At 40.7% G+C, this 27,877-nt stretch overlaps 1 protein-coding gene across 3 annotated transcripts in view; it reads right to left on the reverse strand.

The window, feature by feature from the left end:
* The window catches only part of ccser2a (coiled-coil serine-rich protein 2a), a 736,576-nt gene that overhangs the window by 55,850 nt on the left and 652,849 nt on the right, over nt 1-27,877 (reverse strand). For 2 of the 3 annotated variants that reach the window (XR_011889642.1, XM_072282573.1), the window contains exon 11: nt 11,796-11,880. The exons of the other annotated variant lie outside the window; for it this stretch is intronic. Coding sequence is in view for 1 of the 2 variants with exons in the window: in XM_072282573.1 (XP_072138674.1) it covers nt 11,796-11,880 (85 nt within the window). In the remaining variant the exon portion in view is untranslated. The remainder of the gene's footprint in view (nt 1-11,795; nt 11,881-27,877) is intronic. 3 annotated transcript variants of the gene reach the window in all.

The raw sequence follows: 27,877 nt of genomic DNA on the forward strand, positions 1-27,877 counted from the left end.
AGTCTACCTGCAGACTCTCTGTTTCCTCAGCACTAACGGCCCCTCCAGCTATCTTCGTATCATCAACAAATTTAGCCACAAAGCCATCTATTCCATAATCCAAATCGTTGATGTACAACGTAAAAAGAAGCGGCCCCAACATGGGCCCCTGTGGAACACCACTGGTAACCAACAGCCAACCAGAATAGGATCCCTTTATTCCCACTCTCTGTTTCCTGCCAATCAGCCAACGCTCTATCCACGTATGTAACTTTCCTGTAATTCCATGGGCTCTTATCTTGTTAAGTAGCCTCATGTGTGGCACCTTGTCAAAGGCCTTCTGAAAATCCAAATACACAACATCCACTGCATCTCCCTTGTCTAGCCTACTTGTAATTTCCTCAAAAAATTGTAATAGGTTTGTCAGGCAGGATTTTCCTTTAAGGAAACCATGCTGAGTTCTGCCTATCTTGTCATATGCCGCCAGGTACTCTGTAACCTCATCCTTGACAATCGACTGCATCAATACTTAATAGAGTTGTATTGATGACTGTGATTTTATTTGTCTGCAAGTTCAAGAGAACAATGTTATCAAGGCTGTCTGCTTTGTTTTGTAACCTTTTAGTTTCTGGTTTCATTAGAATTGTAATGACCAGGTTGTATGAAATTTCTTCAGCTGCAGAAACATTTTAAACATCCATATGTTAAAAATCTTAACAGAATTTGAATCAAGGATACATTTTTAGAAATTACTTTAATTCCATAACATTATATAGTTCAGAAAACCGATTCATTTTCAAAGGCATGGTTGTATCATTTCACTATGAAGTTTTCTCTCTTGGTCCTTAACATTCTCCCACATTCTCTCTCATGCCGTAACACTGATTTAATTCACAGCTTTCCTCAGTTTCTTTTAGCTTAGAACTAACTTGGATTTCCATGTTCCGTGAAGTTCAAATTAGTAGCCTAAACTATTGAAATAATCAAGCTATCTCAAAAGTAAGGACACTTCTTCTTGTGAGGCAGATGTTAAAGAGATCATAGGATCCAGGGCAAGTTGTCAAATTGGTTTTAGAACTAGCTTAGTTACAGGAGGTAGAGAGTGATGGTGGACAGTTCTTTTGGTGATTGGAAGCCTGTGACCTGTGGTATAGTACAGGAATGAGAATTGGGACCCTAACTGTCATACATTAACAATGTGAACACAAATGAAGAAAGCAACACACACAAAATGCAGGAGGAACTCAGCAGGCCAGGCAGCATCTATGGAAAAAAGTACAGTCTCAGCCCGAAATGTCGACTGCACTCGTTTCCATAGATGCTGCCTGGCCTACTGAGTTCCTCCAACATTTTGTGTTTGTTGCTTGGATTTCCAGCATCTGCAGATTTTCTCTTGTTTTAGGAATGTAGAAAGTTAGTTTACAGCTGACACAAAGAAACAGCAATGTTGTTAATAGTTAGGAGGATCATTGGAAGTTACAGGTTGGTTTTAATTAGTTAATAAGATGGGCATGAGGAATTTAATCACAAGTGTGAGGTGATCCACTTGGGGAAACTAATAAGCATATGACATAAACAATGCATTTCAAGAGGTATACAAGAACAGAGAGACTTTGGTGTACAAGTCCAAGTTTAAGGATCCCTGAAAATGGCAACATCGGTAGGTTATTTGGTGAAAAAAGCATAAGGACACCACATCTATTAGCTGGGACACAGAAAACAAGAACAGGAACACTATAGCACAACTGTACAAATCATTGGTTAGGCCACAGCTGGAATATGCGTATATTTCCAGCCACCATACTATTGAAAGAATGTATCAGTCCTCGGTAAAAAAAGATTTGCAAGGCTTTTGCTTGGGATGGACCCTTTCAGCTACAAATGGAGAAGAGGCTGAGGGATGATATTACTGAGGTATAATGTCCTGGTTACAATTTCTATTGCTATGCTGTGAGATAGTTTATATTAGCAGTTTTCTGTAAAAGCAGTGTGCCATGCTGGAAAGTGTGTTTTGGCTTCGGCTAAGATTAGGACCTATGTTGTCCAATTTAGGAATGTGAGTCAGCCAATCAGGATTGTGTGATGTGAGAGAAGGTTCTAGTGAGCTAAGGGTAGGAGTTTTCTGAAGGACAGTAGTCTGGTTTGGGGTCTTTTGGCAGGAGCTACAGAGTGAGGCACAAGGGAAGATGCTGCAGAATGCCATTGGAAGGAGAGTCTCCATTGCAAGAATTTCTGTGCAGATGAACAGCTCCAGTCAATACTCCTGAGAGAGCCAGTTCATTCAATATGGTCTTTGAGTGGAGTTCAAAATGTGGCAGGTGCTTTCACAGAGACTGTGGAGCCAGCGCACGAGTAAAGAGACACACCCTCAACTTGAGCTCCAACGTTACTTGCATATTGGACTGGTTTAACTGTAATGGGCCCTTTTATTTTCCTTTTCTTTTTCTGTAACTGTTTGTTCAAGTTTAAATTAATCTTTCAGAGGGTAGGCCTCAAAATCCCCGGCCTTGCCTGCTTTTGGCAACTGAGAAGGAAGTCGAATCGTTCGGACACAGATGGCGCTCAGTACTTGGTGTCGGAGAGCTGATCAGAGCTCGAAGTTTTCGGATGACTCAGAGTCGGATTGTGGTCGGCATGGCAGGGAGAGTTTTTCTTCCTTCTCCCGTCTGCGTGAGATGTGGGACATTTGAGAAACTTCGAACTTTACTGTGCTCATGGACTTCTTCATCAAGTTATGGTATTGTTGCACTGTGTAACATATGTTACAATTATGTGGTTTTGTCAGTTTTTTCAGTCTTGGTCTGCCTGTGTTTTGTGATATCACACCGGAGGAAATAATGTATCATTTCTTAATGCATGCATTACTAAATGACAATAAAAGAGGACTACGTGTCTTCATAATCTAAAAATTTGGTAAGTATACTTTCTTTATAATTTTATGCTGGTGTAGAATGTGTCATTTCTGGGCTACCAATAACTGTGTATGGGCACTATTTACACAGCATTCACTCAAATCAATGTTTCTTTAATCAGAACATCATGACTTTCCTATTTGGTTGAACACCAAAATACTGACCCTAGAAGTACATTGTTTAGGAAAGGCTGCTTTCTCACTGCAGAGTCACATGGCTATTAACAGAGTTAGCTAACGAACCAAGTCTGTATATGAGCCTAGGTGAGAGCGTTACATACAAAATTATGAGAGACTTGGATGACTGGAAATGCCTCCTCTTAGCAGAGGACACAGATTTAAAGGGATTAAAGCTTTAGCGGAGATCTGAGGAAGAACGTTGCACCCAGAGGATGTTTGGTGACATATAGTCTCTTCAAACTCCTAATGAAATATAGCCGCTATCGTGCCTTCTTTGTAATTGCATCAGCGTGTTGAGCCTAGGACAGATGGATCCTCAGGGATCTTGACACCTAGGAACTTGAAACTGCTCACCCTTTACAATAAAAGTTGTGTCATCGGCAAATTTACTGATGGCACTTGAGTTGTGTGTTTCGAGAGACTAGAGCAGGGGCTAAGCATGCATTGAGGTGTGCCAGTGTTGATTGTCAGCAAGAAGGATGTGTTATTTCTGACCTGCACTAACTGTGGTCTCCTGATGAGGAATTCAAGGATCCTGTTGCAGAGACCCAGGTTTTGAAGCTTGTCGATTAGAACGGAAGGTATGATTGTGTTGAACACTGAGCTGTAATCAATCAACAGAAAACTGATGTAAGTATTGGTATTGTCCAGGTGATCCAAAGCTAATTGGAGAGCCAGTGAAATTGCTTTCACTGTAGACCTATCGTGGCATTAGGCAAACTGCAGCAGGTCTAGACACTGGTATGATTGACATCCTTTTAAAGCAGGTAGGAACCTTCTACTACAGCAGTGAGATATTGAAGAAGTCCTTGAACACTACCACTAGTTGGTTGGCACAGGTTTTCAATGCACTACCAGGTCACCATCAGGGCCTGACGTCTTGTAAGTGTTCACCCTCGTGAAAGAAGTTTGGACGTTGGCCTCTGAGACAGAGAACACAGGGTCATCAGATGCTGCAGGGATTCACACAAGTGTAGTTTTATTCTCCCTTTCAAAATGTGCATAAAAGTTGTTGAGCTAATCTGGGAGTGAAGAATCACAGACATTCTTCTTCATGTTAGGATTTGCCTCATAAGAAGTAATGGCCTGCAAACCCTGCCAGAGCTGACATGCATCCGATTCAGTCTTTAACTTCAATTGAAATTCTTTCTTTGCTCTTAAAATAGCTTTCCATTGGTCATACCTGGACCTCTTTGATAGTTCTGGATCACCAGTCTTCAAATCCACAGATCTAGCCCTCAGCAGACCCTGAACTTCCTGCTTCTTCCAAGGCTTTTGTTTTGGATATGTCTGGTATGTTCTCAAAGGCAAACACTCATCCACACAGATCTTGAAGTTGGTGACAACTGCAGTGTATTCATTCACATTCAAAGGTAAGTCTCTGAATATTGTCCAGTCCACCAACTCAAAGCAGTCTTGTAAGCGCTCCGCTTTCTTCCTCAAGCATAACTTCTTGGTTCTCACCACTAGTCTCTGCATAGACGATGACAGTAGGAGTACAACTATGCGATTGGACTTCCCAAAGTGTGGTTGTGGGATGGCACAGTAAGTATCCTTGATGATGGTATAACAGCAGTCAGGTGTGTTGCTTCCTCTGGTTCCATAGATGGTACGTTGGTGGTCATGGGAAGGCATTTGAGTGCACTGCTTCATGACTACTGATCACGCTGCTCAGTTCCTCTAGTGCCTGTGTGATGTTGGTCTGAGGTGGAATGCATATCGTTACTAGGATAATGACAAAAAACACCCTTGGCAGATACAATGGACAACATTTGATTACTAAGTACTTTAGGTTGTGTGAGCATGACCTGGAAAACGTGCTTTTATGAGATCTGGGTGGCCTCATATAAGAAATGCAGAAAGATAACATGCAGGGCTATTAAGTAATTAAAACAAAGGGAATAGTTGTGTTTTTAATCACAATAAGGAAAGAAATTAATAACAAGTAAATCTTACTGCTTGTAGAGGGTGTTGGTGATATCACACTTTGGGTACCACATACAGTTTTGTCTCTTGATTTGAGGTAAGATACAGCTGCTTTAGAGACAATGCAATGAAGGTTTATTCTATTAATTTATCTGATGAGGTAGTTGTCTTATTTAAAAAAGTTAAGATTGGGCTGTATTTAACTCCTGATTGACCAACATTGACTAAAAGTTCTACGTAATGTGCTCCTGGAAAGCATGGGGTATTTTTATAATAAGATCTGTTTAAGATGAAGAGACCATGAGAAAGCTATCTACCATAAACAAAATTAACACAAGGAAACAATTTACACCATCTGTAAGCTGTGGAAGTTTTCTCCCTCCCTTCTTTCTCAAGTAGAGGTGTTATATTTGCTGGCTTACAATTAGCTATTAACAAACAGAACAATAGCAAAGCCAAATGGGTTGGGTAGGTATCAATAACTTTTTGGTTCTACTAAACTGCTCTACACCCAGAAGCCACTTAATTAGGTGCCTCCTGTAACTAACTAAGTGGCTACCAAATGTACGTTTGTGATCTCCTGCTGCTGCAGCTCATCCACTTAAAATGGCCACTGTTGTTATGTGTGGTTATTTAAGTTACTGTTGCTTCCTGTCAGCTTGAACCAGTCTGGCCATTCTCCTCTGATCTCTTTCATTAAAAAGGTGGCTTCACCACTGTTTGCTGGATGTTTTTAGATTTTTGCTCCAATCTCTAAAGACTGTTGTGTGTGAAAATCCCAGGAGATCAGCAGTTTCTGAGATACTCAAACCACCCTGTCTAGCACAAACAATTTTATCGAGGTCAAAGTCACTTAGATCACATTTCTTTCCCATTCTGATGTTTAGTCTGAACAACAACCGAACCTCTTGACCATGTCTACATGCTTTTATGCATTGATTTGCTGCCACAATTGGCTAATTAAATATCTGCACTAATGAGCAAGGTACAGGTGTACCTAATAAAGTAGCCACTGGGGGTTAAGTGTCTAATCCATTTGCTCAGAATCTTGATTATTGAATGACTACACTCAGAACTTCTGCATGACAGAAATGGAAAAAACTAGGCAATGTAAGCAACAGTGTCAAAGCAACAGTGATAAAGTTAACGGCGATTTATGAATGTTTTAGTAGGTTATATATGCATCACAGCAATTTAATATAAAAAAAAGAGAAGTACAAGCAAAATAAACTCATGATCAAAATATTCTGAGTTTTGGTTGTGTTGGCTTTGAATACTGCATACAGCTCTGGTTAACAAAGTACAGAGAGAGGTTCAAAGAAAAAGCTAAAGAACATGCTACAACAAGGCAGTGGAATAAAAAAGATACAAGCCTTGTGTCCTGAACAGCAAGTTCCCAAGAGATGATTTTATAGAATTATTTGTGATAATAACTGTCATTTAAATGTAAAAATGTTTATTCTAAACCTTACTGTCATGAGAACAATTAACACAGTTTTGAACTAGATAAATACTGTAATGCTTAAAACAGATGTCAATTTAACAAGGTTCAAGTTGAAAATTAGAATTATTTACAAAATAGGAACAAGACATTAGTGGTCCTTCTGGATCACTGACCTGCAATGAACAAATAAATCACCTCTCCTGGTTTCATAACCTTATGATGGGGACACAGAGTGACAATGATGCTCCAACTAATAGTGGCTTTGAAAGTTACACGTCAGTTTGGTTTTCATTTCTACATCATTTTGCTTGGCAAGGATGCAGAAAACTCTAGCCCTTCAAGCCTCTTAATATTAAGCATTATAGGCTTTGAGAAAAGCTAAGGTGAAGGAGAAAGAATTGCATCTGTTCCTTGTTATCCTTGGCACTTCATGAGTGAGTGAATCTCAACATCTTCCAGTGTTAAATAGCTTGCATGATTGGTCTCTCCCTCTGATGGAGTGAAGGGATAGGTAAATAGGGGTATAGACTAAGAACAATGATTAACTTATGATCAATCACCTTGAGTGCGCCTTAGCTTACTGTTTTGGACAGACAAAAAGGGGCTTTACCCAGCAACCGGTGATGTACTAGTCATTATTCTCTAAAGATAGGCAAAGGTTCAAATAAGGAACTAGCTGATCTTGCAGAAGCATCTCAAGGTATAGCTAAATATGGGAAGAATAGTGTAAGGGCTAGAATGTTCTGGAGAAAAGGGGGGATCCGAATGAGGAACTGATGGGGTAGCTTTGGCTTAAAATAATTATAACTAACTAACCAATAATTATTTTACATCTAATTGTATCTTGGCATGTGATTGAAATGATTCTAATATTATCTAAATTTGTAATCGTAAGATTTCCTGCTACGTGATCAATGTTATAAATTGTGGAGAACTGTGTAATTCAGGGGCAGTGTCTGGACTGGCTCTTTTGGGAGATCAGTCTGTAACTTCCCCCATAGCATGCTATGAGTAAAGAATAAAAGTTTGAAAAGAATTATGTGTGTTAGTGCAGGGGTCCCCAACCTTTTTTGCATTGTTGTCCGGCTGACCCTTGGGGGGGGGGGGGGTAGGGCTGCCAACGGACAAGAGTAGCAGCCAAATACGTTGTGTTTACCCCGAGAAAGACTACAATGACCATGAAGCCTTGCGTAGGTACCAGTGCGCATGCGCGCAAGTACATGCCGATTTTTTTTTCCACAAATCGTTTTTGGTGATTCTGTTTGGGGGGGGGGTGTTGGGGAGGGGGATTGTTAATAACGACCGGAATATAGGTGATAAGTGGCTAATACACTCAACTTTGTTTCTAAAAGGGTTTATCTAACGAATTTAATATTAAACACACACCGCATATTTTCCTCACATGAATATAGTGATAAGTCAATTATCAGGGGAAGACAGGGGAGCTTGAAGTAAGTGTTGAACAAACTTCCAGTAGAAGTGGTAGAGGCTGGTTCAATATTATCATTTAAAGAAAAATTGGATAGGTATATGGACAGGAAAGGAATGGAAGGTTATGGGCTGAGTGCAGGTCGGTGGGACTAGGTGAGAGTAGCGTTCGGCACGGACTAGAAGGACCGAGATGGCCTGTTTCCATGCTGTAATTGTTATATGGTTATATAAGTAAGTCAATAGCATCATAACATTTTAAGTAATGTTTGGATATTAAATACACAGCACATATTTTCCCCGTATGAACATATAAAATCATTGCAATGCACCAATATCGCTGAATCAGTGGGAGCCCTGGGCTTGTTTCCCTGCAACAAGATGGTCCCATCCAGGGGTGATGGGAGACAGCGATACTCAAAGGGGGTTCCTTATGTCCAGTCTATTCTGCAATTTAGTTTTCGTTGCACTCATTGCAGAGATACGTTGGAAATAGAAGCAACATTTTCAGTGCTTTCGTGGCTATCTCAGGATATTTAACCTTTGATCCAGAATGCCAGCAAAGATGTTATGTCAAACATACTTTTCAGCCCGCCGTCATTTGCAAGCTCCAGGAGTTAATCTCCTTCCCGCGCTGACAGGGTGGGTAATGACATCGCGTGCGTTCAAGCTGAACAGGGGGCATGACAGGGAATGAGGAAAGGTGCAGCTGACTCTTATCGCCAAATCATATTGTTTCCTCGCGGCCCGGTAGCACATGCTTTGCGGCCAGGCACCGGTCCGCAGCCCGGTGGTTGGGGACCACTGTGTTAGTATATTTGTGGTACTTTTGTTTTTCATCGGTCGGTCCAGTACGACACCTCCACCCAAAATATTCCTTCACCATTGATTATTGGTATTGATAAACTTCTTACTACTTGTTCCTTTTATAGTTATACAGACTTCTTTCCATTGAAGCACAGTACCTTTTCTCAACTGCTGGATGGGCACTTACACTCCAATGCATTTTTAGGAAAAACAAACTTTTTCAGTTTTTTATATCAGGATATTGCTGATAAGGCCACAATTAGTGATGAACCATAACTGCCATTGAAAAAGTGCTGCTGAAGTGCCACCTCAAATTGCTACAATCCTTCTGGTAAAAGGTATAATTGTAAATTGTCGGGTTGGATACCTTGTACCAAAATCAAGCAACCATGAAAGAACAGCAATAATATTCCAAGTCAAAAGAGTGTGCAACTTGGACAGTAATTTCAATTTGTTTGAAACTCTCATCCTTCACAATGTTGGAGGTCATGGGTTTGTGATGTATTAACAGATTAGCCTATAAAGATAAAGATTAGCTTTATTTGTCACATGGACATCAAAACATGCAGTGAAATGAGTCATCTGGATCAAATCCAATACGTGGGGATTGTGCTGGGCAACTTCCACGTGTCACCACAATTATGGCACCAACGTAGATTTCCCACACCTGACTAACCCCAACCATACATCTTTGGAATGTGGAAGGAATCCCATATGGTCACAGGGAGAATGTATGAACTCATTAAAGGTAGTGAGAAAAATTGAACACCGACAGGTGAACACTGGCATAGTAATAGCACTTCTCTGCTGGGTCGAGGTAAGTAACTACTGTGCACTTTGTAAATGGTACACTCTGCAGCTATTGTGCACCAGTGAAGGAAAGTAACACTTAGGTAGATATGGTGTCAGTCAAGCAGTCTGCTTAATAATGAATGGCACCGGCATTCACTCATCTAGGTGTGGAGCAACTAAATGGTGTGATTCTCTCCAGTATGCCTGCTATGTACTGGCAGATGGTGGAAAGGTTTTCATGGGTCAGGAGAAAACTGGTTGTCACAAGATATCCTGCTTCTGACTTGTTCTTATTGCCACAGCATTTATGTGATTGATCAGTGATTACATCCAGGTTTTAATGGTTATAAGGTTAATACTCAATGGTATTATAACTAGTTTCCATGGAAGGCAAAGAAACAAAACTTTATAGCTAACTTGCTACAAACTTAACAGTTGGTAACTGAAGTAAATAAAAGGAAAGGAGAAGAAAATGGATCATAGATGCCAGTTACATTGGTACTATTGGGACTAACATAAGAAAGAAGTAACAGACAATACAGAACATTAAGGAACCTCAATCATGTTCTCAACAGAGGGATGCAGATTACAGAGAAAAGACAGAAACACTCAAGAGCAGTCACAATGCTAGAAGTTATGGAATATGTGCATCACTGTAAACTTTGAATTCCAACAAACAAACAGTAAATAGTGGATTCCTAGGTCTATGGGTAGTGCAAAACTATAATGAATTTCAGCTCTAGAGAACGCACTAACCAAGCAGAGAAAACATCTTTGTAGTTATAAATATTGATGGAATTATCAACAGTGTATAAAGTGAGAGCAGAATTTGTTTTAGAGTAACCAAGTTAAGCTCTTAGTATGATCATCTATACAATATAAGAGTGGAAGAGTCTATCTAACAGGAATAAACTGCTTAATCTAATTGACATGCAGGCATAACTACAATAGTTGCAAAATGGCACAAATGTCAACTTTTGCTAGAAAAAGGAGACAGCCGCATTGCCTTAATTTTATTATCTGAGACAGCCACAACAACCTTCTCAGCCTTTTTTCCCCCGGAGGCAGTGGATTATTTGGTGGCATTATTCACAACCAGTGAATATCTATTGTAGCACCAGCCTTGAAGTGTTATCCTCTTATTTACTTAAAAAGAAATTAATGTTGTGTTCATCTTAATAGTACTGTGAAAGATTCATATACATGCCATATTGAACAAGAATATCACCCCTCTACAGAAATAGTCCCTACCATGTGTTTACAAGTAGAGATATGAAGATTTGAATGTAAATACTAAGCTCAAACATACTACTGTACACATTATGCACTGCAGTGTAGTAATCTGTTGAGATTAACAAGAATTTATAAACTGTGGGAATAAGTAGATCATTAAAATAATTGTAAAACATGATACGTTTCCAAATGCCTTATTCTTTATGACATCAACCAACCTGGTGGCTATTTACTACTGAAACCATTTACTACCAGTGTTTCAATGAGCAGTAACCTTGAGAGTTATTGGAGTAAAGTATTGTAAGGATCATTTTAAGTTTATACACATGATAAACTGACAGTTTATTTCTCAATTCACCAGTGCAGCTAATCTCTGCTAAAGATGCCAAAGTCTTACACACTTGCGCTGTTCTTCGGGTGTTTGAGAACATTTTTAGTGCTCATTTTATTCCATAGGTTAATTTACTCAGCTCACTGCACAATGCATTTACCAAGTTCTGAAGATGTTACTAAAAATTAAAAATATCAAAGATTCATTAAAGCCTTCTTCAACATAGAAGATTGTGACTCAGTTAAAATTAACAATCTGTGTATTTAGCTTTTTTTCCTACAGATTAAATTGTATCTAGTGAACTCCATGCACATGGCCAGATAAACTGTAAGTGCTCTTCTGGGTAACTTAAACAGAAAAATCATACATTATATACAAACCAAGCGTGCCTATGAATGCTCACAAACATTATCAGTCAAACAATCATAGTGTATGAGTAAAAGTTACTACTTGTCATCAAACTGTCACTTTTACATGCAGAGATTATTTCTCCCTTTTTCAAGGGAACCAAACTGCCTCATTGGAACAAGTTACAACATATGGCAATATCCCACGCTTAACAGAGACTTATGTTGAATGATTTCTTTGCAAGAACCAGTGGCAAACATCAACCAATTTTGAGAAGTAAGAACACACAACAGCTAGAGTAAAAAAAATAGAAAACTACATCAGTGTGCTAGATCTTAAAATTTTGTTAGCTATGTGAAACTACAAGAGATTTCATGCTGTATCTCTGGCAGTGCTGTGTAGAGTGTTACACTCACTCTGTCGACGATGCTGTTGAACGGGACCTGGGCTGCCATGGAACGTGGCCTGCAAGGGAGAGGAGGATGGAGCAGAAGGCCCAGCCTGTGTAAGAGAAAAGGAGTGGGGGAGGGAAGAAGGTGAAAACAAAAAAAAAGAAACAAACACACATTATGTCATGAAGAGTTGAATCAATTGGACAGAGTCAAACATAAAGTGAAAGTAGAAATGGGACTCCCAAGAATTAGTCAGGCATCTTGCATATTTCTAGCTGGTCTACCTTGACAATTTATATCAAAATATACTGTGGAAAAATTCAGTTATCACATTATCCTTTTAATGTTATTGGATATCATCCAATCAGTACGGTTCTATATCAAGTAGAAGCAGCAATAATATGCCCTTCCCCACGAAAATAAAGTTATGCAAAATATATACCTTAGAATTCATTTCATGAGCAAATTATTCCAGAAGGACTTGGCATATCTTAAAACAATTGTCTGTATTTCGGAGCCTGAATGAAGTGAAAGCACTTGCTATTGAATTTGATCTCTGTGGCATGGACTTGCCCTTATCTGATGCCAGATGTTATGGATTACTAGCATTTGTTCCCAGGCAAATAACAACAGTGATGTTATCACACAAGTCAATCACATTGAAGAGTTCTCATGGACAGCGATACAAAAGTAAAGAATGTTTTACTAAGAGTAATATTGCTAGGTCAGTTATTAAAAACACAAGGATTGCACAGTGATATCAGTTTTTAAATAACTGAAGTCGGTGACTCATTGAGTTTTGGAAAACGGATGTATACTACCAGCGAGGTATCATTCACAGCAACTCTGTATGTTCACGTTCAGCTGCCCTTGAGTGAATTTCAGAAGATTCTATCATTTTCATGGTACATGGACAATAAATTCTAACAAATATTTTGTGATGCGACTTTTGTGAAACTAGGTCACTGAAAACAAATACCAAGACATAATCAATGAAAGAACTTCAGCTCATTTACTTACATCCAGAATACCAAAATTCTACATCATCACATGCCCTGATCTCAATCACTTTCCCAGCAAAATAACTAAGCTGCCTTTCAAGTATGCAGGAAGCAGGAAGCATGTATAAAGACATACTTCCTGCTTTACGTCTTGAACTGGCTGTAGAAACAGAACATGAGACTTAAGCACAACCAGAAATTCACTACCAGCCTCTGCAAAGGCCTGTGTTGAGATGGTTCCACAGACCCTACACATCATCACTAACAAAAACTGCACAGTTCTGAATATTAATGACAGTTGTGGACAAAGGACATAAAATGGATAATCCCTCAGAGTTTGATGAGATGCATGGCAAGCTGCTATAGGAGACAAGGGAGAAGATTACAGGGGATTTGACAAAACGTTTTGAAGTCTTTCTGACCACAGAAAAGAAGCTAAATAATTGGACAACAACAAATGTGCTATCTTTATTTAAGATGGGCAGCAGGGATAGTTAGCTAACTACAGAACTAGCAAGTCCTGCTGAGTGTGGCAGATATTCAAACAGCTGGCCCATAAAATATATAATGAGAAACTTTCCCTTAAGCAGATGAGTCTATAGCTATAACTAAGTAACACAGATTTAAGGTTATCGGTAGAAGATTAAAGGGAATTTGAGCAAGTTTTCTTTCATCAATTGCAAACTGGAAGGCACTACCTATGCAGGCAGGTACTCTCACATTTAAGTATTTAAATGAGTACTTGAACTGTCATGGTATAGGAAGTTATGGGCAATCCTGGAAAATGGTATTACAAGGACAGGTACTTGATGGTTGACATGGATGTGGTGGGCTAAAGGGTTTGTTTCTATGCAGAATGACTTTATGAATCTATGATCAGTAACATCCTGAGAGCAATTATTGACCAGAAAATGAACTAGAACAGTCACTTCAATACTGTAGCTAGAGTAGCAGCAAGTGCCTCAGTTGCTGACATCAAAAACTTTACACAACTTAAAAAGCACAAGTCACCAGTATGATAAAATACTTCCCATTAGTCTGTGTGACTGCATCATCAACAACACCTAAGAAGATGAAGACCATCCAAAAAGAAGTAGCCTGTTTGATTTGTAGCCATCCCTTCATTGTATCCAGATCCGGTGCTCCCAGTGTGACCTCCTCCACATCAGTGAGACCCAATGCAGATTGGGGAACCACTCTGTTGAGCATCTTCTCTCTGTCCACCGCAAGGGAAGGCTCTCCTGATGATTATCCATTTCAATTCAGCTTCCATTCCCATTCTGACATGCCTATAATGGCCTCTTCTACTGCCATGATGAGGCCAAACCCAGGTTGTAAGAGCAACACCTCGCATTCCGTTTGGGAGGCCTCCAACATGATGGCATGAACACCGCTCATTCTAACTTCTGGTGAGTTCTCCCCCTTCCTCCTTCTCCTCCCTACCTTCTTATTCTGTTTTTTACCCTATTCATTTCAAGTCCTGATGAAGGTTTTCAACCTGAAACATCAACTGTTTATTTCCTCCACAGGTGCTGCCTGACTTGCTGAGTTCCTCTATCATTTGGTGTGCAACAAAATATTATACATTATTTTAATGAAAATGCAATTTCATAAACTATATAATAATTGATAAACACAGAAGTTCACATTGTATCATGTAATATGAATGCACAAATGTTTTTGTGTTAAGGAAAATTTCTGTTTGCTGATTAAGTTCAGACACCAAAGAATTAAAGAAAGTGGAACTTAGAAGGAAAGATAAGACAAAACATGAGTCTTAATCTGTTAAATGGCGGTACACACTTAAGGGCCAAATAGCCTATTCCTTTTGCTGTTAGTTAAAGGAGGTTACTGTGGACATTTTCGAAGATTAGGTATTACACTAATGATGACTCATGATTTGTACTCACAGTGCTCGAGGCAGTATTCTACATCATCATATTCTATGAAGCTACTTCAAAAGAGAGCTGACAGTTTAATGATTTTGATCATAAGTGAAAATTTCACTGGGTTTTCATTTAGAAAATATCCAGGGCATATTCCAGTACTTTTGAGGCTATATATGGGTGGAGAACAATGGATTATGGTTTACATAAAAACTAAATAAATAAATGCATTGAATACCTTGACCAGATTTTCATTCAGGAGATAACAGAACTTAGCACAGCATATATTGCTTTTTCCCTGTAGCTCATAGGCTGACAAATGAGGATCAGTACAGATAATAGAGAAATGTTGAAAAAGCTACTGCAAATCAATCTAAATTTGGTATCAGTTTTACAAAGTGATTATTTCAAAAGTTTAGCATCTGCAATGTTGCAGAACATATAGACTGAAAGCAAAATGAATCCCACAGATTTTATGCTAAAGCTATAAATGAGCCATTTTATCACAGTGATTTTGTAACATTCACCATTCCAAAAGTAAATTAACTGAAGAGCTCTTTCTCTTTTGAAATGTGTGAAATTAGTTACCAAACTCCTGCATCTAACAGTGACTAAAACTGCAAGGTAATTTATTATACATGGAAACTTCTGAGAATGTGGAAGGCTATATACCGCGGATTCTCGTTAAATGGGACAGTCACTTAAAGTACAGAACAAGTCTTAAAGTACAGAAACTAATTGAGAAAATAGCCAGGATTCCCTTTGATTATTTCGGATACTATGCCAATTAAATGGGACAGGAGATTGCTGCTAAACAGTTTATAACTAACATCAGTCATGTGCACTTGTGTGGCTGTTAGACACCACATCATGCTTAGAGTGAATAGTTTTTAAACAGCGTCAGTTGCATGTTTGTGTTCAAAAACCAGTAAGACATTCTAGGTCTGCAGTTTCAAGCATTCAAAGTTCAAAGTAAATTTATTATCAAAATACATATACGTCACCACATACAACTCTGCAATTCCTTGTCTTGTGGGCAAGTACAGAAATTCCAAGAAATACAATAGAATCAGTGGAATACCACACACAAGGGGTGGACAAAAACTAATGTGCAAAAATAACAACAAACTGTGCAAATACAAAAAGAAAGAGGGAAAAAAGAAATAATAGTAATAATGATAAATAAATATCAAGATCATTAGATGAAGATTCCTTAACACCTGGACCCGACCAACGAGGCGCACCACATTTCCGGGGACCTGCGGTCTGCTACCCTGCCGGAGCGCTCGGAGACATGGCCCATTCTGACCAGCACCTCTCCGGAGCAGACGACCACACAGAAGTGACGGCGGAGACCTCAAGGTGCCCCAGATGCTTCCCCGGAGTGACCACCATAAAGCCCCGTTGGTGGCCATCCACAGTTGCCGGAAGTGAGGCCTCCGCCGCCGACCTTGGAAATCGAGCCCGAGGCTCGACTGGAGCGGAGGCCTTCGCAACCGTGACTTGGCTTAAGGACTTGTTTCAGCAAGGAGCCCGGCCATCCGGATTAAGTGTCGGCTTCGGGGCCCAACCCAATCGACAGCCTGGGTCCCCGGCAGCTGGAAGTGGCAGTGGAGCCTGCCCCGTTACTCGGCCCGACCGGAGCGCATGACGTCCTGCCGATCGATTCCCATGGGACACATCCACCTACCTCAAAGAGCTGACAACAACACACTGCATCAATGGAGACCTGGAAAGATGCACTACTTACCGAGAAAGTGTGGGAAAAGAGCTGGGCTGCTGGTCAGATTGAAGCTGAGGGGCTTCAGGGTCCCTATGCCCACCATCCTACTAGATAATGTGCAAGCCATAGAGAACAAGGTGGATGATCTTAAAGGGAGACTCACCTACTGCAGGGAGATGCAGAACTGCTGTGTATTCTGTTTCACCGAGACCTGGCTCTGCCCTGCCACCCCCGACTGTGCCATCCGACCGGAGGGATTTTCCATCCATCGGATGGACCGCACGGTGTCTTCGGGCAATTCGAGGGGAGGTGGTGTCTGCCTACTGATCAACACTGGGTGGTGCTCGGACACAGTGGCACTGACAAGCTCCTGCAGCCCTGACCTGGAACACCTGTCGGTGAAGTGTTATCCCTACTATCTGCCACGGGAATTCACCTCGGTCAAACTGACAGCGGTCTACATTCCCCCCAGGAGGACGTGGAGTGTGCTCTGAACATACTGTATGCCAACATCAGTGAACTTGAGACCAGGTTTCCAGAGGCTTTGCTCTTACAGCCAGGGACTTTAACCAGGCCAACCTCAGAAAGGCGCTGCCAAAGTTATACCAACATGTCTCCTGCCCCACTAGAGGCCCGAATATACTTGACCACTGATACACAGCAGTCAAGGATGCCTACCATTCTGTCCCACGACCTCATTTTGGAAAATCGGACCACCAGGCCGTACTCCTCCTCCCAGCTTATAAACAGAAACTGAAGCGGGAGGTCATGGCGTCAAAAGTAGTGTTGCGTTGGACGGAGGAAACGGATGAGGTCCTCTGTGACTGCTTTGAATCGGTGGACTGGTTAGTATTCAAGGACTCGGCAGCTAACCTCGATGAGTATGCCTCAGCTGTCACGGACTTTATTTGGAAATGCACGGAGGATGCAAGACGATCCGGGTATTCCCTAACCGGAAACCTTGGATGAATTATGAGGTCAAGTTCCTTTTAAAGGCTAGAGCTGCGGCCTTTAGGTCCGAGGATACCAGTCGCTACACAGAATCCAGGCGCGAACTCCGGAAAGCCATTAAGGGTGCCAAGGGGCAAAATCGAGCCAAGATGGAAACGCAGGCTAACCAAAGGGATACCAGTAGACTATGGCAGGGTCTAAGTGAGATCACTGGGCGCAAAGAAAAGGCTGGGAATATCAATAACTGAGGCGCTTCTCTTCCTGATGAACTTAACGTATTCTACGCAAGATTCGAACAGAAGAGGAGAATCCCGCTCCCTCCGGATGAACCGGACCTGGTGGCATCGAGATTCATCGTCACCGAGGAGGACATTAGAAGGGCCTTCCTGAAGATAAATCCAAGGAAGGCGATGGGCCCAGATGGCGTCCCAGGATGGGTTCTCTGGTCCTGTGCAAGCGAGCTAGCTGGAGTGTTTGCTAACATCTTCAACTGCTCCTTGCTTCAGTCTAAGATCCCCTCGTGTTTTAAGAAGGCAACAATAATCCCAGTGCTGAAGAAGAGCAAGGTGGCATGCCTGAATGACTATCGACCCGTGGCTCTGACATCAATTGCTATGAAGTGCTTCGAGAGATTGGTTATGGCACACATCAACCACAGCCTACCGGTCAACCTCGACACTTTGCAATTCGCCTACCGGAGCAACAGGTCAACGGCAGATGCCATCTCTCTGGCCCTACATTCCTCCTTAGAACACCTGGAGAATTAAGACACATACGTAAGGCTCCTTTTCATTGACTACAGCACTGCCTTTAATACCATCATTCCAAATAAACTGATTCCTAAGCTCCGGAACTTGGGCCTTAGCACTCAGATCTGCAGCTGGATCTTCAGCTTCTTCACAGACAGGACCCAGGCTGTAAAAATAGGGGACAAGCTCTCCTCTACAATCACCTTGAGCACCGGTGCCCCACAAGGCCGTGTACTCAGCCCCCTGCTGTACTCACTGTACACCCATGATTGTGTAGCCAAGTTTCCATCAAACTCAATATATAAGTTTGCTGATGACACAACAATTGTAGGCCGTATCTCGGGTAATGATGAGTTTGAGTACAGAGAGGAAATTAAGAACCTGGTGGCATGGTGCTAAGAAAATAACCTATCCCTCAATGTCAGCAAGACGAAGGAATTGGTTGTTGACTTCAGAAGGAGTAGCGGACCGCACGACCCAATTTACATAGGTGGTGCGCAAGTGGAACAGGTCAAAAGCTTTAAGTTCCTCAGGGTCAATATCAAAAATGATCTGACTTGGTCCAACCAAGCAGAGTTCACTGCCAAGAAGCCTTTACTTCCTGAGAAAGCTAAAGAAATTTGGCCTGTCCCCTAAAACTCTCACTAATTTTTGTAGATGCACTGTAGAAAGCGTTCTTCTAGGGTGCATCACAACCTGGTATGGAAGTTGCCCTGTCAAGACCGAAAGAAGCTGCAGAAGATCGTGAACATGGCGCAGCACTTCACACAAACCAATCTTCCGTTCGTGGGCTCACTTTAAACCGCACGCTGTCGGAGCAGTGCTGCTAGGGTAATGAAGGACACGACCCCCCCAGCCAACACACTTTTCGTCCCTCTTCCCTCCAGGAGAAGGTTCAGGAGCTTGAAGACTCGTACGGCCAGATTTGGGAACAGCTTCTTTCCAACTGTGATAAGACTGCTGAACGGATCCTGACCCGGATCTGGGCCGTACCCTCCAAATATCTGGACCTGCCTCTCAGTTTTTTTTTGCACTACCTTACTTCCCATTTTTTATTTTCTATTTGTGATTTATAATTTAAATTTTTAATATTTACTAATTTTAACTATTTTTAATATTTAATACTTGTAATCCAGGGAGTGTGAAATGCAGAATCAAATATCGCTGTGATGATTGTACGTTCTAGTACCAATTGCTTGGCGACAATAAAGTATAAAGTATATAAAAGTGAGTCCAGTTCAGTGGGAATATTTCAGTGATAGGTGGGACTTGAGTGATGGTTCGGGGTAATAATGGTTCCTGAACCTGGTAGTGTGGGTCTTGAGGTACCTTCTCCCCGATGGCAGCAGTGAGAAGAAAGCATGGTCTGGATGTGGGGGTCATTGATGATGGACTCTGCATTCCTGCAAAAGTGCTCAATGGTATGTAGGGCTTTACCTATGATGGACTGGGCCATATCCATTACTTGTAGCAGGTTTTTCCATACAAGGGCATTAGTGTTTCCATACCAGGCCGTGATGCAACCAGTCAATATACTCTCCACCACACATCTATAAAAGTTTGTCAAAGTTTTAGATGACATGCTGAACCTTTGCAAACTTCTAAGAAAGTAGAGGCACTGATGTGCTTTCTTTGTAATGGCCCTTACATGCTGGACCCAGGACAGATCCTCAAAAATTATAACACCGAAGAATTTAAAGTTGCAGACCTTATCCTGAATGATCTCATTCAGACTTTGAGATGTCATAAATAGCTAGGAGTGAAAATAAAACAATTTCACTATTTCAACAAATTAGGCACTATGAAGAATTTGAAGGTATTTCAAATTTACACAGGCCAATTTACAAAATTCAATTAACCTGCTAACCCTTATGTCTTTGGACCGTGGACGGAAACTGGAGCACCTAGCGAAAACTCATGCATTCCATGAGGAGGAGACTCAGACTCCTTACAGTGGAAGCTGGAATTGAACTCTGAACTCCAATACCCCAAGCTGAAATAAAGTTGCGAGAACCGCCAATGCTATTACAATGTTCTAATTTGTTCTGTCTTTCATTTACAGTAAATACAGAACTTGTTAGTCTTTCTTTATATCTTTTTAACTATTTCCATGAAACTTCAGCAAACTATTCCAAAATGTACTGGTCCCATGTGTCCCAATTAACTAAATCTACTATTAAAAAATCTCTTTTTTTTTATTGTTGGTTGATTCAGGTATACAAAAATCTCAGTCATTTATTCAGTGGTCAGAAAATTCTTATCAAAATAAAACCAACACAGTGGACACTCACTATTATAAACTCCAGATGACTGGCAAAATTAATTTCAATCATTGAATTGCACTTTATTGAAGTCTGCATTCCACTCTTGATGACATTGACTTTAACAGAGCTAAAACATTACTCATAAGGGAAGTTTGTCATTAAATATCTGAAATTGAGATGGAATAAAATAAAGTAATAACTGAATAGTCTGAATTACACATATATGAACCTTTCAACTCTTCAACTGCACGTCATTACTCTTATTTCTCTTTTAGGAACAAGATCACTTTCAAATTCTATAGCCCAGAGGGGTGTGATTACTTTATACTTTATTGTCGCCAAACAATTGATACTAGAACGTACAATCATCACAGTGATATTTGATTCTGCGCTTCGTGCTCCCTGGAGTACAAGTCGATAGTAAATATTAAAAATTTAAATTATAAATCATAAATAGAAAATAGAAAAGGGAAAGTAAGGTAGTGCAAAAAAACCCTAGAGGCAGGTCTGGATATTTGGAGGGTACGGCCCAGATCCGGGTCAGGATCCGTTCAGCAGTCTTAGCACAGTTGGAAAGAAGCTGTTCCCAAATCTGGTCATACGAGTCTTCAAGCTCCTGAGCCTTCTCCTGGAGGGAAGAGGGACGAAAAGTGTGTTGGCTGGGTGGGTTGTGTCCTTGATTATCCTGGCAGCACTGCTCCGACAGAGTGCGGTGTAAACTGAGTATAAAGTGAATACTTGTTTGTTGAGAGTATCTAGGCTGAAACCATTTAAATTTAGACACCAAGAGAACAAAGGGAAATGGAATTCAGACAGGAACAATAAGACATCAGAATAATTTTCATCTGTTAGAAGGTGGTATAGGCTCAAGGGGCTAAATAGCCAATTCTTAATTTTTATTCCATAGTTAAAATGAGGGAGCTTATTCTACCATTATAATTGATATGTAACATAACAAGGTATGCTTAATTAATGAACCCAGATACATCCAAGAGTGTGCTGGGCTGCGACCACCTTTGAGGTCATGGTTTAGATTTAGTTGTTTTTTTTTAAGATTCATAGGGATGGGCTTTGGGAACAGAGAGGAGAGTTGGGAGTCAGGTTAGTGGTCAGGGACAGGGATGTGGGGGAATTAGAGGTGAGGTTGGAGCCTAAGTCTCTGTTCTAAGGACAGCGATGCGGACATCTACAAGCTGGACCAAGACGTTTGGCCTAAAGTTGAGGCAGTATACAGGCATGGAGTTGAGATGGTGCTCCCGACTCCCCTCCAGGTCAGTAGTTTCTGGAGTCTGAGCTCCATGCAGGCAGGAGGAATGAAGTTGGATACCCCCCTGGGTTTGTGAAACAGTGAGACCAGTGGTTGAGGCTGAGTGTTCAGGGTCCCATCATTAGCAAGTCCTGATTTCGAGGTGATCATTGGGTCCTGAGGTTGAAGCTCGAGGGTCAAATTGGAAGTCAAGATCCGTTGGCTAGAGTCCCAAGTTTGCAAATCCCAGTAAATCCACTAGGGAAGTTGAAGCCCAAAGTGCTTGAACCCAAGTCTGAATAGAAGTCCTCTGGAGGCCAAAGAAGATGGCCTCGCATGGGGTTAAGGGACTGTGTGTGTGTGTGTGTGTGTGTGTGTGTGTGTGTGTGTGTATATATGCATGAGGGAGGATTGGGCTTGCTTTGCTGTTGTTATTTTGTTGCATGTTGTCTTCAGTGTAGTTTTGCCTGGTTTTGTCGGAATGCTAGGTTGGTGCCGGATTATGTTGTAATACTCATGGGCTGTCTCTAGCACACCCTAAGGTGTGTTGGTTGTTAATGCAAACAATGCACTTCACAGTATATTTCAGTGTACATATGATAAATAACTTTAATCTTGAATTCAAAATTCTTTAATTGCTAGTACCATTGTGTATGATAATCATTAAAATTTGTAAATGTGATCCTAATTTAGAGAGGACTATTTGTCCTTCTGGCTTTATGTTAATCTGATTGTAATGAAGATAATATTTTTTCAATAAAAGGCATAGAAAAGTGATGCCTGGTTCGAGATGTCACATATGACTTGGTGCCTCATCAAGTAGCTTGATCTAAATTTGGAATCCATATATCATGGTAAATCGGTACAATGCTCTATGCGACATGGTTTATTGGCTGCATTCTCTTCTTCCCAGAGCCATTCTTTGATCACAAATAACATGTTTTTAAATCAGACTATCACATTTTGATTCAAATGATCCAGATATGCCTACAGTACTATGCAAAAGTCTTAGGCACATATATACAGTTAGGGTGCCTGAGACCTTTGCACAGAGCCTTATTAATTTTCAGTATTGCACTGTACTGCAGCTGCAAAAATAAAACAAATTTCATGACATATGTGAGTGATGATAAACCTGATTCTGATTTTCTATTCTAAAATAAGAATAGGAAGGGGGCAGGGAGAGAGGAATCACAGTTGGGAAAGAGGAAAGGGAGAGGGCCGGGAGCAGGAAGCACCAGAGAGACCTTCTGTAATGATAAATAAACCAACTGTTTGGAATTAAAATACTTTCCCTGGTGTCTCAGGGCTTGGTGTGTCTGCACTCACACCACCCCTACCCCCTGGCATTCCTTCTCTGCTTATATATATACATAGTGGAGGGAGGAGAAGATGGTGGTGCGATGAAGCTCGCAGTGGCCACTCCGGTGGTGATGTCTGTTATTTGTCAAGTAGGGTGCTGTGCACAATCCCAATTTGATGGAGACGGACGTGAGAGCACGGAGGAACATCTGGTGAAGCTTCTGAAATGCCTGCTTCGCTGCTGCTGCTACTGTGTGGTCCAGAATCTCCAGAGGAGAAGGCCCCAAGACCTCGGCTTTGCTTGTTGCTCGGCAGCCGGGACGGGGTCGAAGCACTCGGCAGAGGATTGTGCTCGGAGAGGCTGTGTCTGAGGGGCTGGTTGGAGGCTCGAAGTTTTTGGATTGACTCAAGAGTCCGCTGCGGTCGGGTGCTTCCAATGGTGCTGCATCAGCAAGTTGGCAGCGCTTGGAGGTTCATGGCAGGAGAGTTCCTCCCTTCTGCTGTCTACGTGAGATGATGAGTCTATCGGGACTTTGAGACTTTTTTTTACCAGGAGAAGGCTCAGGAGCTTGAAGACTCGTACGGCCAGATTTGGGAACAGCTTCTTTCCAACTGTGATAAGACTGCTGATGGATCCTGATCCGGACCTGTCTCTCACGTTTTTTGCACTACCTTACTTTCCATTTTTCTATTTTCTATTTATGATTTATAATTTAAATTTTTAATATTTACTATCGATTTGTAATCCAGGGAGTGGGAAGCGCAGAATCAAATATCGCTGTGATGATTGTACGTTCTAGTATCAATTGTTTGGCGACAATAAAGTATAAAGTATATATACACACAAACCTACATCTCTAGGAAGAGGTGCAGTCGACGTTTCAGGCCGAGACCCTTCGTCCTGACTGCACCGCTTTCTAGAGATGCTGCCTGGCCTGCTGCGTTCACCAGCAACTTTTATGTGTGTTGCTTGAATATGAAATTATTCATTTTGGCAGGAAAAGTAAAAAAAGTCTATTATTTAAACAGCAAGAGTTTGCAGATCTCTGCGATGCAAAGGAATCTGGGTGTATAGAACACGATTTTCTAAAGACTAGTGTGCATTACAATTAGGAATTAGCAAAGTCATTGCCTGCAGCTGGGAAAATTGAATTCAAAAGTAACGAGCCTATGCTTCAGTTGCTATGGATAAGATCACATCAAAGCAATACTACAGTATCTTAACTTATTTTCGTGCACTGAATGCAGTGTAGAGAAGATATTTTAGTCTAGTAATAGAATTGGCAGGTTGCATTATGAGGGAAGGTTGAAAAGACTAGGTTTGTACTCTCTGGAGTTTGGGTAGGTGAAAGGGAGGAGATTCTAAGGGATCTACATAGGTAGGATGTGAAGAAGAGAGCGACTCAAAGGGGATTGTCCATGTAAGAGAGACAGGTGACATTTTTTTTCTCTCTTAGAGAGCCATGAATCTTTCAAACTTACTTCCATAAAGGGTAGTAGAAACAGTCTTTGTACGAAATATTGCAATCAGTCTTTGTAATTTTTATTTTTTTAAGTATAAATAAACAAGACTTTGAAAAGTTAACCTGCAATTACTGAGAGATCTTAGTAAGACTCCTTCTCAAGTCTGAAAGATAACATCAGTTACAAAAATGCTATTGCCATTCAGAAGATTAACAGGTACAGCACTAAAGCAAATGTAAAAAAAACTTATTTTGAGAGATGTGAAATTTAAAGGTGTAAAGTTGTAACACACTTGTTACATTAGAGCAAATCCAGGTAATCAATATGTTGAAAGCAAAATTTGGTATATTGTGATAATAAACCCTGAGTTACACCAAGGATGAATAACTTACAATCTCAAATTATTTGAAAGGTTTACCACAGCATTATAGGTTTTGACAAAAATAAGACAGATACAGATTCTCAATATGCCATGACCATAGATTCTACAATTTATTTGTCAAACTATAAAGGTAGTTAGTGACACACATAAAAATTGCTGGTGAACTCAGCAGGCCAGGCAGCATCTCTAGGAAGAGGTACAATCGATGTTTCGGGCCAAGACCCTTCATCAGGACTAACTGAAAGAAGAGTTAGTAAGAGATTTGAAAGTGGGAGGGGGAGGGGGAGATCCAAAATGATAGGAGAAGACAGGAGGGGGAGGGATGGAGCCAAGAGCTGGACAGTTGATTGGCAAAAAGGATATGAGAGGATCATGGGACAGGAGGCCTAGGGAGAAAGAAAGGGGGGAGGGGGGGTTTTTCTGTTTGAACTTCCTCCCCATTTATATAATAGTCTGCACTTTTGTTCCTTTTACCAAAATACACGATCATACATTTCCCAATACTGTATTCCATCTGTCACTTTTTTGTCCATTCTTCCAATTTTTCTAAGTCCTCTGCAGTAGCATTGCTTCCTTAGCACTACCCTACTCCCCACCTATCTTCATATCATCTGCAAACCTTGCCACAAAGGCATCAACTCCATTATCCTGCTGAAAACTGGTTGCTTTTTCAAGCTCCACTCCAGACCTATGTGGGAATGCTTCTACTGCATCTTCATTGCTGGTCTATCAAAGACTCTTGCTCAAATCTGGCTGCTTTTTCATACTCCGCTCCAGACCTGTGCAGGAACACCTCTACTGTGTCTGCATCGCTATCCAATCAAAGACCCCGCTGAAAACTGACTGCTTTTTCATGCTCCGCTCTGGACCTGCGTGGGAATGCTTCTACTACATCTGCATCGCTGTCCAATCAAAATCAAATACTTAAACATAGAAAATCAGAGTCAGTAACATGCACTGTCTACTGATCCTTTGAGAGAACTCCAGAAATAACACGATGTCTAAGATGTAGATGTTTCATGTTATTTCAAATAGTGTCAGGTTAATTAAGGATGACCTAATCTTTTATAATTGTGCCAATTATTCTAAGATCTTCTTTATTTTCTAAAAGTTCTTTGTTTTCGCATAGATTCTCTGAGATAAATTGTTAGCCTTGGTATCTCCTACCTAACACTGGAGACTATTCAAACCTCAAGTTATGTATTACATTGAACTGCTGCTGCTAAGTTAACAAATCTCATGGCACATGCCGGTGATAATAAACCTGATTCTGATTCTGAAGTGCATAAAGTGGTTATTTACCCTCTCAAAATTGTTCCACCATTTGATGAAATCATAGCAATTGAAAGATCTAACTCCACATGCATGTCCATAGCACTTAATGTAAAAGGTAATAAAACTTCATCATGCAATAACTGCAGTTTCACAATTGACTTACATCACTTGCTATTTGGGGAAGAGTTACCAAATATCTTGAATTCAATACATCTCGAAGCATTTCCGATCTTCAAGCTTAAAAAATTCATCTCTCAGTCCATTCTACCAGTCCTGGAGACTACAATCATACCCATTTTTGGAATTTATTTGATTATATACGGTACTGTGCTAAAGTGTTCAGCACATGTAAAAGAATTCTGTAAAGCAAAGATGCTTTTAAAAATAATGAAATGAAAAGTTTCTAAATAAATTACTATAAAGAGCAGTAAACAGCAAAAAAACTAAATCAAATCAATGTTAGGTGTGACCAATATTAGGTGCTTTTGAAACTGCATCAATTCTCTTAGGTATACTGTGGTGTAGTTTTATAAGAATATCGGCTGGTAGGTTGTTCCAAACATCTTGGAGAACTTGCCACAGTTCTGTTGCAGACATTGGCTACCTTGCTTGCTTCTGGGTCTGCAGGTTATCCCAGAAAGCCTTGATGATGTTGAGATCAGAGCTCAGTGGATGCCATACCATTTGTTGCAGAATACCTTGTTCTTCTTTTCACTTAAGATATTTCTTTATAACCTTGGACATGTGTTTGGGGTCATTGTCTTGCTGCAGAATGAAGTTGGGACCGATCAGACACCTCCCTGATGGTATTCTGTGATGGATGAGGATCTGTTTATACTTCTCAGCATTGAGGATTCCTTTAATTCAACAAAACCAACATTCACAGAAATACAGCGTTAAACCAGCAGGGAACCTCCGCTGTGCTTCACTGTTGGCTGCAGACACTCATCATTGTAACGCTCTCCAGCTTTTCTATGGACAAACTACCTCCCGGTTGAGTCAACAATTTCAAATTTTGACTCATCAGTCCAGAACGCTTCCTGCCGTTGTTCAGTGTTTTAGTGTGGAGGTGAGTCCTTTGGTTTTGTTTCCATTTCAGAGGAATGGATTTTGCAGAAACTCTTCCATGAAGATCACTTCTGACAAGACTTTTCTTGACTGTAGAGGGACATACTTCCGTTTCTGTGAGGTATGAGCTGATAGCAGTGTTGGACTTCTTCCAATTAAAAGGGATGTCAGTTTGATGTATCGCTCGTCCGCTGTACTCAGTTGTGGTGGAATTTTTAATTTTGAATTTTATACTTTGTTTTTTGCCCTTCATGTGTAATTCCCAAGCTTAATCTTGATCCTTTATAAGTCATGATATTACCAGCAAGGTTCTCTCCTATTCTTACCACTATTAGTTGTTCTTATTCATGATCAGTTAGATGGAAACATTAGTGAAAGGAATGCTGGAAACATTCAGTTTTTTTTTCATAACAACTTTTTTTGTTAATTTGATGGTGGAGTTGAAAAGCAGTCACAGTTATTAAGTGTGCCTGACATTTGCATTGTGGGTTTGCATCCATTTTTTTCTTCAATTCCCTCCATCTACTTGATGGTTAAAGGTATATCCTTATTAGGATAATAAATCCTAACTCAAATCAAATGCTTTGTGAATTTACTGTATCTATAATGTATTCTTTTCTGCCCCACAGTGTTAACGTTGTCCCTGAATGATGCAGCCACACCACTTCACATCCTGCTTCTATTTCAATGAACTGTCTGATGAATAAATGTTTCTTATCAAAGCAGCTTTACATCAAATGAAACAAAATCCCCAGGCAATGTAAAGATCAGGAATAAGACAAATCATTTTGAACT

This window comes from Mobula birostris, chromosome 18 (genome assembly GCF_030028105.1).
Source record: "Mobula birostris isolate sMobBir1 chromosome 18, sMobBir1.hap1, whole genome shotgun sequence".
Taxonomy (NCBI): Eukaryota; Metazoa; Chordata; class Chondrichthyes; order Myliobatiformes; family Myliobatidae; genus Mobula; species Mobula birostris.